This window comes from Liolophura sinensis, chromosome 13 (assembly GCF_032854445.1).
Source record: "Liolophura sinensis isolate JHLJ2023 chromosome 13, CUHK_Ljap_v2, whole genome shotgun sequence".
Taxonomy (NCBI): domain Eukaryota; kingdom Metazoa; phylum Mollusca; class Polyplacophora; order Chitonida; family Chitonidae; genus Liolophura; species Liolophura sinensis.
Genome location: NC_088307.1, coordinates 28,646,080 through 28,665,644, shown reverse-complemented (window position 1 = coordinate 28,665,644; position 19,565 = coordinate 28,646,080). Strand labels below are relative to the sequence as shown.

General features: G+C 42.7%; 1 protein-coding gene across 1 annotated transcript in view; it reads left to right on the top strand.

The window, feature by feature from the left end:
• The window catches only part of LOC135481043 (ATP-dependent RNA helicase A-like), a 65,631-nt gene that overhangs the window by 27,078 nt on the left and 18,988 nt on the right, over nucleotides 1–19,565 (top strand). Inside the window, 11 exon segments of the mRNA XM_064760974.1 lie at nucleotides 4,889–4,978; nucleotides 5,671–5,835; nucleotides 7,020–7,097; nucleotides 7,854–7,973; nucleotides 8,327–8,398; nucleotides 8,817–8,958; nucleotides 11,279–11,361; nucleotides 12,125–12,281; nucleotides 12,930–13,039; nucleotides 13,516–13,614; nucleotides 14,414–14,531. Coding sequence (XP_064617044.1) covers nucleotides 4,889–4,978; nucleotides 5,671–5,835; nucleotides 7,020–7,097; nucleotides 7,854–7,973; nucleotides 8,327–8,398; nucleotides 8,817–8,958; nucleotides 11,279–11,361; nucleotides 12,125–12,281; nucleotides 12,930–13,039; nucleotides 13,516–13,614; nucleotides 14,414–14,531 — 1,234 coding nt within the window.

Here is a 19,565-nt window from a genome sequence, read left to right as displayed (position 1 = left end):
GCAGATATGGTGAGATTATGGTTTGTAAGGATTTGGTTGGTCAACTCTTTCATTTGAAACTCAGGGATGTGTGCACAGGTGAACCTAAGAAAAAAGTCGCAGATATGGTGAGATTATGGTTTGTAAGGATTTGTTGGTCAACTCTTCCATTTGAAACTCAGGGATGTGTTCAGAGGTGAACCTAAGAAAAAAGTCGCAGATATGGTGAGATTATGGTTTGTAAGGATTTGGTTGGTCAACTCTTTCATTTGAAACTCAGGGATGTGTGCACAGGTGAACCTAAGAAAAAAGTCGCAGATATGGTGAGATTATGGTTTGTAAGGATTTGGTTGGTCAACTCTTCCATTTGAAACTCAGGGATGGGTACACAGGTGAACCTAAGAAAAAAGTCACAGATATGGTGAGAATATGGTTTGTAAGGATTTGGTTGGTCAAGTCTTTTATTTGAAACTCAGGGATGTGTGCACAGGTGAACCTAAGAAAAAAGTCACAGATTTGGTGAGATTATGGTTTGTAAGGATTTGGTGGTCAACTCTTTCTTTGAAACTCAGGGATGTGTGCACAGGTGAACCTAAGAAAAAAGTCACAGATATGGTGAGATTATGGTTTGTAAGGATTTGGTTGGTCAACTCTTTCATTGAAACTCAGGGATGTGTGCACAGGTGAACCTAAGAAAAAAGTCACAGATATGGTGAGATTATGGTTTGTTAGGATTTGGTTGGTCAACTCTTCCATTTGAAACTCAGGATATGTTGCACAGGTGAACCTAAGAAAAAAGTCACAAATATGGTGAGATTATGGTTTGTAAGGATTTGGTTGGTCAGCTCTTTCATTGAAACTCATGGATGTGTGCACAGGTGAACCTAAGAAAAAAGTCACAGATATGGTGAGAATATGGTTTGTAAGGATTTGGTTGGTCAACTCTTCCATTTGAAACTCATGGATGTGTGCACAGGTGAACCTAAGAAAAAAGTCACAGATATGGTGAGATTATGATTTGTAAGGATTTGGTTGGTCAACTCTTCCATTTGAAACTCAGGATATGTGCACAGGTGAACCTAAGAAAAAAGTAACAGATATGGTGAGATTATGGTTTGTAAGGATTTGGTTGGTCAACTCTTCCATTTGAAACTCATGGATGTGTGCACAGGTGAACCTAAGAAAAAAGTCACAGATATGGTGAGATTATGGTTTGTAAGGATTTGGTTGGTCAACTCTTCCATTTGAAACTCATGGATGTGTGCACAGGTGAACCTAAGAAAAAAGTGACAGATATGGTGAGATTATGGTTTGTAAGGATTTGGTTCTGGATTGATTTGGTGAAAGAAAAATGTTATGGATAAGGTTATGTTGCCAGATTTCTTGACCACTTTTACACCTTGATGATTTATCTTGCCGTTTTCCCTAAACACTTTTATATCCTGATGGTTTATGTTTTCCTGACCACTTTTACTTTTTGATGACTTATCTTGCCGTCTTCCCTAACCACTTTTATATCCTGATGGTTTGTGTTTTCCTGACCACTTTACTTTTTGATGATTTATCTTGCCGCCTTCCCTAATCACTTTTATATCCTGATGGTTTATGTTTTCCTGACCACTTTTACTTTTTGAAGATTTATCTTGCCGTCTTCCCTAAACACTTTTATATCCTGATGGTTTATGTTTTCCTGACCACTTTTATTTTTTGATGATTTATCTTGCCGTCTTCCCTAACCACTTTTATATCCTGATGGTTTGTGTTTTCCTGACCACTTTTACTTTTTGATGACTTATCTTGCCGTCTTCCCTAACCACTTTTATATCCTGATGGTTTATGTTTTCTGACCACTTTTACTTATTGATGATTTATCTTGCCGTCTTCCCTAACCACTTTTATATCCTGATGGTTTATGTTTTCCTGACCAGTTTTACTTTTTGATGATTTATCTTGCCGTCTTCCCTAACCACTTTTATATCCTGATGTTTTATGTTTCCCTGACCACTTTCATACCCTGATGGTTTATGAGTTTCAGTTTCCTGACCACTTTTATATCCTGATGGTTTATGTTTTCCAGTTTCCTGACCACTTTTATATCCTGATGGTTTATGAGTTCCAGTTTCCTGACCACTTTTATATCCTGATGGTTTATGTTTTCCAGTTTCCTGACCACTTTTATATCCTGATGGTTTATGAGTTCCAGTTTCCTGACTACTTTTATATCCTGATGGTTTATGTTTTCCAGTTTCCTGAACACTTTTATATCGTGATGGTTTATGAGTTCCAGTTTCCTGACCACTTTTATATCCTGATGGTTCATGTTTTCCAGTTTCCTGACCACTTTTATATCCTGATGGTTTATGTTTTCCAGTTTCCTGACCACTTTTATATCCTGATGGTTTATGTTTTCCAGTTTCCTGAACGCTTTTATATCCTGATGGTTTATGTTTTCCAGTTTCCTGACCACTTTTATATCGTGATGGTTTATGAGTTCCAGTTTCCTGACCACTTTTATATCCTGATGGTTTATGTTTTCCAGTTTCCTGACAACTTTTATACCCTGATGGTTTATGTTTTCCAGTTTCCTGACCACTTTTATATCGTGATGGTTTATGAGTTCCAGTTTCCTGACCACTTTTATATCGTGATGGTTTATGTTTTCCAGTTTCCTGAAGGCTTTTATATCCTGATGGTTTATGTTTTCCAGTTTCCTGACCACTTTCACATCCTGATGGTTTATGTTTTCCAGTTTCCTGACCACTTTTATATCCTGATGGTTTATGTTTTCCAGTTTCCTGACCACTTTTATATCCTGATGGTTTATGTTTTCCAGTTTCCTGAACGCTTTTATATCCTGATGGTTTATGTTTTCCAGTTTCCTGACCACTTTTATATCCTGATGGTTTATGAGTTCCAGTTTCCTGACCACTTTTATATCCTGATGGTTTATGTTTTCCAGTTTCCTGACCACTTTTATATCGTGATGGTTTATGTTTTCCAGTTTCCTGACCACTTTTATATCCTGATGGTTTATGAGTTCCAGTTTCCTGACCACTTTTATATCCTGATGGTTTATATTTTCAAGTTTCCTGACCACTTTTATATCCTGATGGTTTATGTTTTTCAGTTTCCTGAACACTTTTATATCCTGATGGTTTATGTTGTCCAGTTTTCTGACCACTTTTATATCCTGATGGTTTATGTTTTCCAGTTTCCTGAACACTTTTATATCCTGATGGTTTATGAGTTCCAGTTTCCTGACCACTTTTATATCCTGATGGTTTATGTTTTTCAGTTTCCTGACCACTTTTATACCCTGATGGTTTATGAGTTCCAGTTTCCTGACCACTTTTATACCCTGATGGTTTATGAGTTCCAGTTTCCTGACCACTTTTATATCCTGATGGTTTATGTTTTTCCAGTTTCCTGACCACTTTTATATCCTGATGGTTTATGTTTTCCAGTTTCCTGACCACTTTTATATCCTGATGGTTTATGTTTTCCAGTTTCCTGACCACTTTTATATCCTGATGGTTATGAGTTCCAGTTTCCTGACCACTTTTATACCCTGATGGTTTATGTTTTCTAGTTTCCTGACCACTTTTATATCCTGATGGTTTATGAGTTCCAGTTTCCTGACCACTTTTATATCGTGATGGTTTATGTTTTCCAGTTTCCTGACCACTTTTATATCGTGATGGTTTATGTTTTCCAGTTTCCTGACCACTTTCACATCCTGATGGTTTATGTTTTCCAGTTTCCTGACCACTTTTATATCGTGATGGTTTATGTTTTCCAGTTTCCTGACCACTTTCATACCCTGATGGTTTATGTTTTCCAGTTTCCTGACCACTTTTATACCCTGATGGTTTATGAGTTCCAGTTTCCTGACCACTTTTATACCCTGATGGTTTATGTTTTCCAGTTTCCTGACCACTTTTATATCCTGATGGTTTATGAGTTCCAGTTTCCTGACCACTTTTATATCGTGATGGTTTATGAGTTCCAGTTTCCTGACCACTTTTATATCGTGATGGTTTATGTTTTCCAGTTTCCTGACCACTTTTATATCCTGATGGTTTATGAGTTCCAGTTTCCTGACCACTTTTATATCCTGATGGTTTATGTTTTCCAGTTTCCTGACCACTTTTATATCCTGATGGTTTATGTTTTCCAGTTTCCTGACCACGTTTATATCCTGATGGTTTATGTTTTCCAGTTTCCTGACCACTTTTATATCCCTGATGGTTTATGTTTTCCAGTTTCCTGACCACTTTTATATCCTGATGGTTGATGTTTTCCAGTTTCCTGAACACTTTTATATCCTGATGGTTTATGTTTTCAGTTTCCTGACCACTTTTATATCGTGATGGTTTATGTTTTCCAGTTTCCTGACCACTTTTATACCCTGATGGTTTATGAGTTCCAGTTTCCTGACCACTTTTATATCCTGATGGTTTATGTTTTCCAGTTTCCTGACCACTTTTATATCCTGATGGTTTATGTTTTCCAGTTTCCTGACAACTTTTATACCCTGATGGTTTATGTTTTCCAGTTTCCTGAACACTTTTATATCCTGATGGTTTATGAGTTCCAGTTTCCTGACCACTTTTATATCGTGATGGTTTATGTTTTCCAGTTTCCTGAAGGCTTTTATATCCTGATGGTTTATGTTTTCCAGTTTCCTGACCACTTTCACATCCTGATGGTTTATGTTTTCCAGTTTCCTGACCACTTTTATATCCTGATGGTTTATGTTTTCCAGTTTCCTGACCACTTTCATACCCTGATGGTTTATGTTTTCCAGTTTCCTGACCACTTCTATATCCTGATGGTTGATGTTTTCCAGTTTTATATCTGACCACTTTGGTGATTTATGTCACTTGTACACCCTGATTTATGTTTCCAGGTTCCACCATATGAGGTAGGGGTTAGCCCTGACCTGGTGAAGCAGGTGGACTCTGTACTGGAACTGTGGAATATCAAGCCTGTCAGTAAGGTAACACTTTTTATAGTTACCTATTTTTATAGTTAGTTAGTTAAAATAGTTTTCTAACACTCTTTGGCATTGTGACTTCTCTGATTTTATTATAACACTGTACTAACAGCCTCCATGTGCCGTTGGTTCTTGTCCTTATTTTCTGGGCTTGGCTGGGCTGGGCTGGTCTGGGCTTCTGCCTCGATATCAGGAGACCAGGGATCAAACCCAGATCAGGTCATGCCAAACACTTTAAAAATTGTACTTCTTGCTTCCTCTTTTCGGGCTCAGAGAGGTTAGAGCAAGGAAAGAGAACTGGTTGGCCTGGGGTCAGTACTGAGTTGGGTGTTGGGTGTCTTCAACATGATACTTCAGTGGCGGCAGCACTTTGGCAACATGAACTCGCCCAGCAAGAAGAAGACACAGTATGTGTACACACACCTAATGACTAATCGCCTAATATACTTTTTGTGGAGCCCTGAAACAGGCCATCGCAAGCCAAAATGTAGTTTTGTCTTCAAAATCAAGTTAATAAATCGCACTGAAAGTTGTTCTTTCAGTTGTGAAAAGGTTGAGGAATTAGGGTATCCCCAGAATTCATTCTTTAGAAAATATATATAAAATTAACTAAAATAAAAATCAAACCTACTTTGCTAGCCAAAATTCATTTTAATTTTTCAATATTAGCCTGCCTGGTTTTGCTCTCACCACAGCCGTCTTGCAAACAGGAAGAACCGATCTCTCTGCTAACAGACTTTTCCCTGGAGGAATTTGAGCCTAAGCGCCCTCAGCCCTCGGGTGTTGTCTCCTGGTCTCCCCCTGCACCCAACTGGAACCCCTGGGCCAACTGTAATATTGACGAGGGGCCCCTGGCTGTGGTAAGTTTAGTGGTGGCTTGTACACTTGGGGAGAGAAAGTGACAGATAGTGTTCAGTGAGATACAAGATTAAAATGGTGAGATAGATGTTGAAAATGGTGAGATGAATGTTGAAAATGGTGAGATAAAAGCTGAAAATGGTGAGATACAAGATACATACTGAAAATGGTGAGATAGAAGCTGAAAATGTCGAGATACAAGATACAAACTGAAAATGGTGAGATTCAAGCTGAGAATGGTGAGATTCAAGATACAGTCAGAAAGTGGTGAGATAGAAGTTGAAAATGGTGAGATACAGGATAGAAGCTGACAGTAATGAGATACTAGAGACAAGTTGAAAATGCTAAAATACAAGATACAGGCTGAAAATGGTGAGATACAAGATACATGTACAAGCTGAAAATGGTGAGATACAATTTGAAAATTGTGAAATGCAGGATACAAGTTGAAAATAGTGAAATACAAGATACAAGCTGAAAATCATGACCTAAGATACAAGCTGAAAATAGTGTTTTGCAAGGTGAAACTAGTGAGATATAAACTGAGAATTGTAACATGCAATCTGAAAGTGATGTGATACAAACTGAAAATGGCTGAAATTCCAGCAATTCCTGTGATCAAGTCGACCAATCAGCACAAATTTCTCAAATGACTTGCGAGATGGCACCGTACTATTTGTGTCACACGGATTACTAAGTCACTGAACCTACAGTACCTTTCTGACCGCTAACAACGGAAATACATGCTCAGTGTGTCCGCAAACTACGCGGAGAAAATCACCAGCGCATTTCAGTTTGCTGATTGCAGCAACAACTTAGGAGCTGGCCTGAAGAAAAATGGTAAAAGTGTGATGTAATAAGGGAACTCTCTGAAGCTCATCGATATGGCACAGTGTGAACTTCTAATTTACACTTACCTTTTCTTGTTAAGCACTAAACTTACCTGAGAAATGCTCTGGCCATTTTTTTTTTCAGTTTAGTAGCCAACATTAAGTATACTGAAATAACTTTTAGTCATGATTAATGTAGTTGTTATTGTCATAGGCCAGAATGGAGCAATTCAGCATGATAAGCTGTTGGCTCAAAGGGGTAACTTTGATGTATTGTCCTCTTCTACATTTGTTTTAGAGTTACTTTTTATGAATGCCTTAAAGAATCTGTGATCATCATGTTGTCATTGTAACAGGCCACGATGGAGCAGATAAGCCTGGACTTGAATAACAGCCTCCAAAATCAGATAGACAATGATCCAGAACTTCAGAAGGTAAGTTTAAGCCCATTCTGTTCAGGCGCCCCCCCCCCCCCCCCCCACTTTTTTTTCCAGTTGAAATGTTGCAACTACATTGGAGCCGGTTGCTTAAGCCCCATCGAGACTATCCAACTTTGTTGACTCAACAAGATGAGACGTGTTGAGTAGTCTGGACGGGTTCCTCAACTTCGTTCAACAACACTCAGCACTATCCAACACAGTTGAATCGGAAATGTGCGTGTGTATTTTTTGTCAGCAAGTTGAGTGAAATTGAGTGAAAGTAGCCAATCAGGGGGCGTGTAGAAATAACGTGACGGTTGTAAAGCACATGACCTGGTAAAATGGCGACAAAAGAGAGAAACTGGTCTAATGATGAAAGGTCTTCTACGCCGAACAGCCATGACAATAAGCGCAGTCGATAAACCCATGACACGATTCTTCCGGCTGCTTGGTATCTGGCCTGGCATGTGGCCCAAGCATCTGACTTGGCTGGCTTGGCATCTGGCCTGGCATTTGGCCCAAGCATCTGACTTGGCTGGCTTGGCATCTGGCCTGGCATTTGGCCCAAGCATCTGACTTGGCTGGCTTGGCATCTGGCCTTGGCATCTGGCCTTTATTTCACTAAAAGTTTTAGATTTAAGGCCTAAAACTTGTAGATGTCAGAGGTTGACTTCTTTCACCCATGCACATGACCACTGTCTTATGATTGTTCTGTTTCGGTTATTATTAAAAATGACAATCCGACAAGTAAATAAATCCTCTGTTTACTAGATGATGAATGAACGGGCCAAACTGCCCGTCTTTAACACAAGGGAGACAATCCTGAAGATGATTCAGGAGAACGCTGTCATCATAATACGTGGGGAGACAGGCTGTGGGAAGACTACACAGGTAACTCTCAGTTGCTGAATAAGTATGGGCTGATGTGGTCCAGTTCTATTTATATGTGGAGCCAAAGCATGAATTAGCTTGCTTGAAAATTGAACTTCAAATTTAAGTAGAAAAAATTAGTTGCCAAAATTGAAAATTTAACACAAAAAATTTAGAAAAGTGAAATATGTAGTTATACTCCTATGAGAGAAAACAAATCATCTAACAGCTTATTTAGACAGACAAGAACTTGTATACTGGACCTTTATGAAACTGTTGAAGGTTAAAAATGCTAAAATTTGAACAATGAAATAAATTTATTTACCGCTTGAATTAAGGTCCTTTTGTGTATGATATGTTTTGTTTCTCTCCAGGTGCCACAGTACATTCTGAATGACATGATATTGAGTGGACAAGGAGCCAGCTGCAACATTGTTGTGACTCAGGTAGACGTCAGCTGGATTTGAACTTCCTGCTCCAAACACACCTTTGATCCATGATTGTACACTGGGATAGTGAAGCATCATAAGCGATATACAGTATATGCATGTAGCTAGGATGTGTCTGTAATTTCTTTGAGTCTCGTCTATTTTTAAAAATGTTGTGATAAATGGTCTAAAATTTCGGCAGTTTCTTAGATCCAAATAAGTGAAATTTTAATTTCTAATTTTCTAGTTGGATTTTTTCCTACCTTCCCAAAATCCTTTAAAATCATTCTAAGGTCAATAGATCTCAAAAAAGCAGGCAAAATGTGCAATTAAGCCATGGGTGAAATTTCAGGTCCTTTAATTTAGAAGTTGTTATCTGGAGAGCAGTATACATGTGCAATCACCACACATGTTACATTTTGTGATCTATTCACAGCCAAGGAGGATAAGTGCCATTTCAATTGGAGAACGAGTAGCCAATGAAAGAGCAGAAGAGTTGGGTATGAGCACTGGTTACAGCGTGCGGTTTGAGTCCATCTTCCCCAGACCTTATGGGGCAATCCTCTACTGTACCGTAGGTGAGTCCATCTTCCCCAGACCTTATGGGGCAATCCTCTACTGTACCGTAGGTGAGTCTATCTTCCCCAGACCTTATGGGGCAATCCTCTACTGTACCGTAGGTGAGTCCATCTTCCCCAGACCTTATGGGGCAATCCTCTACTGTACCGTAGGTGAGTCTATCTTCCCCAGACCTTATGGGGCAATCCTCTACTGTACCGTAGGTGAGTCCATCTTCCCCAGACCTTATGGGGCAATCCTCTACTGTACCGTAGGTGAGTCCATCTTCCCCAGACCTTATGGGGCAATCCTCTACTGTACCGTAGGTGAGTCTATCTTCCCCAGACCTTATGGGGCAATCCTCTACTGTACCGTAGGTGAGTCTATCTTCCCCAGACCTTATGGGGCAATCCTCTACTGTACTGTAGGTGAGTCTATCTTCCCCAGACCTTATGAGACAATCCTTTAATATACAGTAAGGGAGTCCATCTTCCCCAGACCTCATGGGGCAGTCCTCTACTGAACCGTTAGTGAACCTGTCATTTCCAGACCCTGCGGTGCGGTCCTCACTGTGCTGTGAGTTCGTCTTTCCCCAGACCTCGCAGGGAAGTCCTCTGCCGAGTCCATCTTCCCCCAACCTCATGGGGCGATCCTGTACTGTGCCGTGAGTTTGTCTTCCCCAGACCTCATGGGACAATTCTCTCCTGTACTGTAGGTTAGTCTATCTTCTCCAGACCCTCGCGGGGCAGTCCTCTGCCGTACCATAGGCGAGCCCATCTTCTCCAGACCTTATGGGGCAATCCTCTACTGTACCGTAGGTTAGTCTATCTTCTCCAGACCTCGCGGGGCAGTCCTCTGCCATACCATAGGCGAGCCCATCTTCTCCAGACCTTGCGGGACAGTCCTCTGCCCTACTGTAGGTGAGTTCGTCTTCCCCAGACCTTGCAGGGCAGTCCTCTGCCGTACTGTAGGTGAATCCGTCTTCCCCAGACCTCACTGGGAAGCTCTCTGCCCTATTGTTGGTGAGTCTGTCTTCCCCAGACCTCGCGGGGAAGTCCTCTGCCGTACCGTAGGTGAGCCCATCTTCTCCAGACCTCGCGGGGCAGTCATCTGCCGTACCGGAGCCGAGTCCATCTTCCCCAGACATTGCAGGGCAGTCCTCTGTCATACCATAGGCGAGTCCGTTTTTTTTTTCCCAGACCTCGCGGGGCAGTCCCCTGCCCTATCCTAGGCGAGTCCGTCTTTTCCAGACCTTGCAGGGCAGTCCTCTGCCGTACCATAGGTGAGTCCGTCTTCCCCAGACCTCACGGGGAAGTCCTCTGCTGTACTGTAGGTGAGTCCGTCTTCCCCAGACCTCGCGGGGAAGTTCTTTGCCCTACCGTAGGTGAGTCCGTCTTCCCCAGACCTCGCGGGGCAGTCCTCTGCCGTACCGTAGGCGAATCCGTCTTCCCCAGACCTCACTGGGAAGTCCTCTGCCATACCGTAGGTGAGTCCGTCTTCTCCAGACCTCACAGGGAACTCCTCTGCCCTACTGTAGGTGAGTCCGTCTTCCCCAGACCTCGCGGGGCAGTCCTCTGCCCTGGGGTTGGTGAGTCCGTCTTCCCGAGACCTTGCGGGGAAGTCCTCTGCCGTACCGTAGGCGAGCCCATCTTCTCCAGACCTCGCGGGGCAGTACTCTGCTGTACCGTAGGCAAGTCCGTCTTTTTCCAGACCTTTCCCGCATCTTTTGACAATAAAAGCATTGCTCTTACTGCTGTTGATTGACCAGCGAGATCACATGCTCCAATCCAGTTTGGCTGCAGTCAGAAGGTTTGTCAAGGGTTTGGTGATACTAAAATGTTTACTGAAAAACTCCAGTTTCCTCCACACATAAATATAACTAGTATTGTCTACATGTACAGTGGATGACAAACATCTAACTAGGACGTTAAATACCAGTCCCGACCTTCATGTCCTTGTTGTTAGCGTGCCAGTGAGGCACAATGACCCAGGAGCCTCTCACCAATCTGGTGGCTCATGCTGGCTTCCTCTTTGGCTGTACGTGAGAAGAGCTATCAGCAACCTGCGGATGGTCATGGGTTTCCCCCAAGCTCTGCCTCCCACCATAATGCTGGCTGTCATTGTACAAGTGAAATATTCTCGAGTAACACACCAATCAAACTCCAATCAGACATACGTGTATACGTATTAGAAATTAAATGAAGAGAAGAATTTGTGTATTAGAATTGTTCTTCTTTCTTCTTTGCACATGTTTAGTGACATTTAGGACATGGTGTTGTCTGAGTGTAGGACAGAAGTGTGTAATGCATGTATGTCTAGTTTAAACTGATTTGTTTTCAGGAACACTGTTACGACGACTAGAAAGTGGCTTGCGCGGCATTTCCCACGTCGTCGTTGATGAAATCCATGAGCGAGATCTCAATGTAGGTGTACAATTCAAGCCAGGTTTTAAATTCTGTTTGGGCATCTGAGTAGGCCGTAAGCCTGTCTACGGTGTGCTTGTGGTGTGACTTTGGATAGCTTGTGGTATGCTTGTGGTGTGGCTTTGGTGAGCTTGTGGTGTGGTTATGGTGAGCTTGTGGTGTGGCTGTGGTGAGCTGGTGGTGTGGCTGTGGTGAGCTGGGAGTGTGGCTGTGGTGAACTTGTGGTGTGGCTGTGGTGAGTTTGTTGTGTGGCTGTTCTGAGCTTGTTGTGTGGCAGTGCTGAGCTTGTTGTGTGGCTGGGGTGAACTTGTGGTGTGGCTGTGGTGAGCTTGTGATGTGGCTGTGGTGAGCTTGTGGTGTGGTTGTGGTGAGCTTGTGATGTAACTGTGGTGAGCTTGTGATGTGGCTATGGTGAGCTTGTGGTGTAGCTGTGGTGAGCTTGTGGTGTGGCTGTTGGGTGCTTGTGGTGTGGCTTTGGTGAGCTTGTGGTGTGACTAGTGAGCTTGTGATGTGGCTGTGGTGAGCATGTGGTGTGGCTGTGGTGAGCTTGTGGTGTGGCTGTGGTAAGCTTTGGTGTGGCTGTTGGGTGCTTGTGGTGTGGCTGTGGTAAGCTTTTGCTGTGGTTTTGGTAAGTTTATGATGTGGCTGTGGTAAGCTTGTGGGGCCTTGGTGAGCTTGTGGTGTGGCTGTGGTGAGCCATTTAAGCAGCCTATCTCTTGAAATATTAATGCCTGAAAGCCAGAGTTGTCTCCCTTTTTTGCAGACTGACTTTATGATGGTCCTGCTTAAGGACATGGTACAGACCTACCCTGAGCTGCGTGTGGTTCTCATGTCAGCTACTGTGGATACATCCCTCTTCTCAGAGTACTTTGGGAATGCCCCAATCGTTGAGGTGCATGGCAGAGTTCACCCTGTGCAAGGTTAGAGTCTCTTGTGCTCTTGCTTGTTTTTTTATTTTCTCTCCCACATTTATCTCAATGTTTGTAATCAGAAAGTGAAATTGGGATGCAGTTTCAGTAATTATGAAAACCATGTTGCAGTTTTGGGGGAAGCAAAATACAGCCCCAGGGAGGGGTCGTGGTCTGGCTATAACAGGTGTTTGCCTGTCACTCGCTAGGACTGAGAAGGTGCAGGTTCAAACCTAACCCTGAGCAGGAAACTTGTAGACTTCCCACTGTCACTGTTGGTAGGGCCTTACTGACAATAATTGGTGAAAGACATTTGTGTTTTTGTTTGTTTGTTTTTTTTTCAGAGTGGAACAGATCTCAGGTCTGGTTTCTCAGGTACATTTACCTGCATTTTGGGGGGGATAATGTTACCTAGCAACTTGTTTCCCTGGGCCCTGTCTGAATGTCCCCCCCCCAAAACATAATTCAGACTGCCTTTATGTAAGTGAAATATTCACAAAGAAGCGTTCAGATAAATAAAAAAAAACCAGGAAGTACAGTTTCCTCCACCTTTTAACCTGACTGTCATACTCCCCATCATCAGTTTGATCAGCTGTAGCAGTATGTGTTTCTTTAGCTCTGAGATACACCTCCTAAAACAGGAACTCTTTCTGTTTGTAGAGTACTACCTAGAGGATTGTATAGAGATGCTGAACTTCATCCCCCCTCCCCCAGATCGGAAACGCAAGAGGGATCGGGATGAAGATGCCTTAGGGGGAGAGGAAGAGGAGGTGAGCTGAAGACTTAGGGCTAAGTGGAGACTAGCTGTGCAGGTTAAGTGAAGATGTGCACTTAGCCAGAGCTAAGTTAAAAAGTGCTAAGGGAATTAAGTGAAGTTGAGTTCTGAGGGTTAAATGCGGATGTGCTAAGGGAGACAAACTCTTCTGTAAAATTCTTTCCTTTAGATCTTACAGATTAAAGGCATTAGCGTTAGTAATCATTGGCTCCTACGCATTAGGTACTTTGTCCGGTGTGATTTTGCTCTGCGCGCTGAGCCGAGCTCTCTGGTGATGGTAATTAAAAGATGACATCCTTTGTAAGCCTGAAAACACAAAAGATGATTTAAGAAAAATCCATAAAGGAAGGTTTGACAGTGTTGAGCTCCGTTTCAATGAATCAGAGATAATTTAAATATCCAGAAACAAAAAGGATTGTTTAGTATTGTCAGCAGTATATGTTAATATTGCCATTTCTTCATTATCCTCAGAAAAATTGCAACAAAGACATTGGATCAGACTACAGTGATGCGACCAGGCATGCCATGAGCATGCTGAGCGAGAAAGAGATGTCATTTGAACTCATTCAGGTATTTGTCTAATATTTATTATTAAGGTATGTAAATGTAAGTAAGTACGTAAGTTACGTTAAGTTTTACGACACGTCTTGCTTGATTCTGAACCTCTGCCAGTTCAGCATATACTGACTGAATTTGAAAAGCTTTCAACAGGTGGATGTGTTGCAGTCATAGGGGGTAAATTTAAGATCATGTCACATTAACCTTCATTTATATTTACTCACTTGATTGGTGTTTTACGCTGCACTCATGAATATTTCTTTCATATGACGGTGGCTAGCATTGTGGTGAGAGCAAACCAGCTAGAGCCCCTGAGGACACTAGAATGTATGTTCCCATTGTGTACAAACAGAACGTAAATCCTATTTTAATTGGTGATATTAATAATGCTCGTTGATATTAAAGGTAATTTCTTCAAAATAATTAAGTTGAATTCAAGTTGATATTTGTCTGGGATGAACTGATCTTTTTGTGCCATCCACCTCAGGTGATCATTATCGTTTTGTTAAAAATTTTTCACTATTTTAACCACTTTGTCAGTGGACAAACATGATAGCTAAAACCACTTACCCTGACGGAATTTAACATGCCAGGAGCAATTGGACATTACTAATTTTGACCCTAGTAATTTTATTAAACATTCTACAGTAAACAAGCCCAAAAAATATTATAAATAGAACTTTTTTCCCCTTGTATACATGTAGAATATCATACTGTGTCTCAGTATTTGTTGTCCAGTTCTTTGTTTTTACATTGATGTGTACATGTATGTCCCTGCTGTTGTTGTTTCACTTTCACTTTCATTTTCCAGTCGATGTTGAACTACATCAAGACACTGAACATCCCAGGAGCTGTGTTGATTTTTCTGCCTGGCTGGAATCTCATCTTCGCTCTTCACAAGTTCCTGGAGGCCAACCCAACCTTTGGTGAGACCTAATATTCATACCTAATGCTTGGTACGTGGGGCTTGTTGTGCCCACAGTTGCTTCGCCTGTGTGACTGATGGCTGTTTTCATACCTAACACTTAGTACATGGGGCTTATTGTGCCCACAATTGCTTCGCCTGTGTGACTGATGGCTGTTTTCATGCCTAACACCAGGTACATGGTGCTTATTGTGCCCACAATTGCTTAGCCTGTGTGACTGATGGCTGTTTTCATACCTAACACTTGGTACATGGTTCTTATTGTGCCCACAATTGCTTAGCCTGTGTGACTGATGGCTGTTTTCATACCTAACTTTTGGTACGTGGGCTTATTGTGCCCACAATTGCTTAGCCTGTGTGACTGATGGCTGTTTTCATACCTAACACTTGGTATGTGGGGCTTACCTAACACCAGGTACATGGTGCTTATTGTGCCCACAATTGCTTAGCCTGTGTGACTGATGGCTGTTTTCATACCTAACACTTGGTACGTGGGGCTTATTGTGCCCACAATTGCTTAGCCTGTGTGACTGATGGCTGTTTTCATGCCTAACACTTGGTACGTGGGGCTTATTGTGCCCACAATTGCTTAGCCTGTGTGACTGATGGCTGTTTTTATACCTAACTCTTGGTACGTGGGGCTTATTGTGCCCACAATTTGCTTAGCCTGTGTGACTGATGGCTGTTTTCATACCTAAACACTTGGTACATGGGGCTTATTGTGCCCACAATTGCTTAGCCTGTGTGACTGATGGCTGTTTTCATGCCTAACACTTGGTACGTGGGGCTTATTGTGCCCACAATTGCTTCGCCTGTATGACTGATGGCTGTTTTCATGCCTAACTCTTGGTACGTGGGGCTTATTGTGCCCACAATTTGCTTAGCCTGTGTGACTGATGGCTGTTTTCATACCTAACACTTGGTACGTGGGGCTTATTGTGCCCACAATTGCTTAGCCTGTGTGACTGATGGCTGTTTTCATGCCTAACACTTGGTACGTGGGGCTTATTGTGCCCACAATTGCTTCGCCTGTATGACTGATGGCTGTTTTTCATGCCTAACTCTTGGTACGTGGGGCTTATTGTGCCCACAATTGCTTCGCCTGTGTGACTGATGGCTGTTTTTCATGCCTAACTCTTGGTACGTGGGGCTTATTGTGCCCACAATTGCTTAGCCTGTGTGACTGATGGCTGTTTTCATACCTAACACTTGGTACGTGGGGCTTGTTGTGCCCACAATTGCTTAGCCTGTGTGACTGATGGCTGTTTTCATACCTAACGCTTGGTACGTGGGGCTTATTGTGCCCACAATTGCTTAGCCTGTGTGACTGATGGCTGTTTTCATACCTAACACCAGGTACGTGGGGCTTATTGTGCCCACAATTGCTTCGCCTGTGTGACTGATGGCTGTTTTCATGCCTAACACTTGGTACGTGGGGCTTATTGTGCCCACAATTGCTTAGCCTGTGTGACTGATGGCTGTTTTCATGCCTAACTCTTGGTACGTGGGGCTTATTGTGCCCACAATTGCTTAGCCTGTGTGACTGATGGCTGTTTTCATACCTAACACTTGGTACGTGGTGCTTATTGTGCCCACAATTGCTTAGCCTGTGTGACTGATGGCTGTTTTCATACCTAACACTTGGTATGTGGGGCTTATTATGCCCACAATTGCTTCGCCTATGTGACTGATGGCTGTTTTTATACCTAACACTTGGTACGTGGGGCTTATTGTGCCCACAATTGCTTAGCCTGTGTGACTGATTTCTGTTTTCATACCTAACACTTGGTACGTGGGGCTTATTGTGCCCACAATTGCTTAGCCCGTGTGACTGATGGCTGTTTTTATACCTAACACTTGGTACGTGGGGGCTTATTGTGCCCACAGTTGCTTAGCCTGTGTGACTGATGGCTGTTTTCATGCCTAACTCTTGGTACGTGGGGCTTATTGTGCCCACAATTGCTTAGCCTGTGTGACTGATGGCTGTTTTCATACCTAACACCAGGTACGTGGGGCTTATTGTGCCCACAATTGCTTAGCCTGTGTGACTGATGGCTGTTTTGATACCTAACACTTGGTACGTGGGGCTCATTGTGCCCACAGTTGCTTAGCCTGTGTGACTGATGGCTGTTTTCATGCCTAACTCTTGGTACGTGGGGCTTATTGTGCCCACAATTGCTTAGTCTGCGTGACTGATGGCTGTTTTCATACCTAACAACCAGGTACGTGGGGCTTATTGTGCCCACAATTTGCTTAGCCTGTGTGACTGACGGCTGTTTTTATGCCTAACACTTGGTACGTGGGGCTTATTGTGCCCACAATTGCTTAGCCTGTGTGACTGATGGCTGTTTTCATACCTCTCTTGGTACGTGTTGCTTATTGTGCCCACAATTGCTTAGCCTGTGTGACTGATGGCTGTTTTCATGCCTAACTCTTGGTACGTGGGGCTTATTGTGCCCACAAGTGCTTAGCCTGTGTGACTGATGGCTGTTTTCATACCTAACACTTGGTACGTGGGGCTTATTGTGCCCACAGTTGCTTCGCCTGTGTGACTGATGGCTGTTTTTATACCTAACACTTGGTACGTGGGGCTTATTGTGCCCACAATTGCTTAGTCTGTGTTACTGATGGCTGTTTTGATACCTAACGCTTGGTACGTGGTGCTTATTGTGCCCACAATTGCTTTGCCTGTGTGACTGATGGCTGTTTTTCATACCTAACGCTTGGTACGTGGGGCTTATTGTGCCCACAATTGCTTAGCCTGTGTGACTGATGGCTGTTTTCATACCTAACACTTGGTACATGGGGCTTATTGTGCCCACAGTGGCTTAGCCTGCGTGACTGATGGCTGTTTTCATACCTAACACTTGGTACATGGATCTTATTGTGCCCACAATTGCTTAGCCTGTGTGACCGATGGCTGTTTTCATGCCTAACTCTTGGTATGTGAGCCTTATTGTGCCCACAGTTGCTTCGCCTGTTTGACTGACGGCTGTTTTCATGCCTAACTCTTGGTACGTGGGCTTATTGTGCCCACAATTGCTTCGCCTGTGTGACTGACGGCTGTTTTCATACCTAACTCTTGGTACGTGGGGCTTATTGTGCCGAAAATAAAGACTGTAATAATACTATATTTCTTCAACCTTCTCACAAGTTTGCAAGGTGTTTATTCAAACATGTTCTGAAGGCAGTATTCTGTGTGCACTGATAAAATTATACTTTTTGTGAAGCCCTGACCAATGTAGTTTTGTCTGCAAAATCTACCTAAATTGTGCATAAATTGCCATGAACGTTGCTCTTTCCTACTTGAAAAGGTTGGGGAATTAAGGCATGTACATGTATCCAGCATCCATGTATCCAGCAGAGTTGAGGAATTAGGGTGTGTACATGTATCCAGCAGAGTTGAGGAATTAGGGCGTGTACATGTATCCAGCATCAATGTATCCCAGCAGAGTTGAGGAATTAGGGCATGTACATGTATCCAGCATCCATGTATCCTGCAGATTGAGGAGTTAGGGCGTGTACATGTATCCAGCATCCATGTATCCAGCAGAGTTGAGGAATTAGGGCGTGTACATGTATCCAGCAGAGTTGAGGAATTAGGGCGTGTACATGTATCCAGCAGAGTTGAGGAATTAGGGCATGTACATGTATCCAGCAGAGTTGAGGAATTAGGGCATGTACATGTATCCAGCATCCATGTATCCTGTGGATTTGAGGAGTTAGGGCGTGTACATGTATCCAGCATCCAAGTATCCAGCAGAGTTGAGGAATTAGGGTATGTACATGTATCCAGCAGAGTTGAGGAATTCGGGCATGTACATGTATCCAGCATCCATGTATCCAGCAGAGTTGAGGAATTAGGGCATGTACATGTATCCAGCAGAGTTGAGGAATTAGGGCATGTACATGTCTCCAAGAACCATGTGTCCAGCACCCATGTATCCTGCAGAGTTGAGGAATTCGGGCATGTACATATATCCAGGAACCATGTATCCAGCATCCATGTATCCAGGAACCATGTATCCAGCAGAGTTCTCTCATCCTCTACAGATATTGTCATTGTTATTCCCTATCCTACTGTAAATGCAGGCACACGAAGTACATGTAGAGAGGTGAATGGCACCGTCATTGGTTTTACGGGCTCTCTTCAAAGGGAGGCAAATCTTGGTACTCTGTAAGAAAACAGAATGAAGACCGTGCCTACCCTATTTCTTCAACCTTCTCAAAGTTTGAGGGCAACTTTGAATGCAATTTTTTCCACCTTAATGTTTTGATAATGGTGAGAATTTATGTGTTAGAGTGTTTTCCAACATCAGGGCTTCACAGAAAAGATCATGTGCTTAGTCTAGATAGAGAAATGTCTTCAGAATAGGACATTCAAATGTAAGAGGCAGGAGTCTGTTTCACAAATCCATGTAGCTCTTCGTCAGTGTAACTACATGGCAATGTAATACCTACGGCATGTAATGTTACGTGCTCTGGCTTCCACACCATTGTTAAGCACAAATGTAAGAGCCAGGGGCCTGTTTCACAAATCTATGTAGCTCTTTGTCAGTGTAACTACATGGCAATGTAATACCTACAGCATGTAACGTTATGTGCTCTGGTTTCTACACCATTGTTAAGCACAGATGTAAGAGCCAGTGGCCCGTTTCACACATCCAGGTAGCGCTACGTCTGTGTAACTACATGGTAATGTAATACCTAGAGCAAATAACGTTACGTGTTCTCTTTGAAATGGGCCCCAAGGCATTATTACATGAAGGACCCTTTGACAGGTAACTAAGTCTGTAACTACCATATTAACATATGTTGTAGAAATGTGAAACCCACTTAGCTTTAGGGGACTTAACATTATGTTCGCTTCAACATTGTGGTTTTCAGGTAAAGTAATGTGTACTGTCAGAAGTCCATTATCTATGAGTATGCAGCTTTCCTGGTTATATTTTTTCTTTCTGTTGCACATTAAATGTTTGAGAAACGGCTGATGCATGGTGGGAAAACATGTCCCAAATGCGGTTGTGTCAAAATAGAG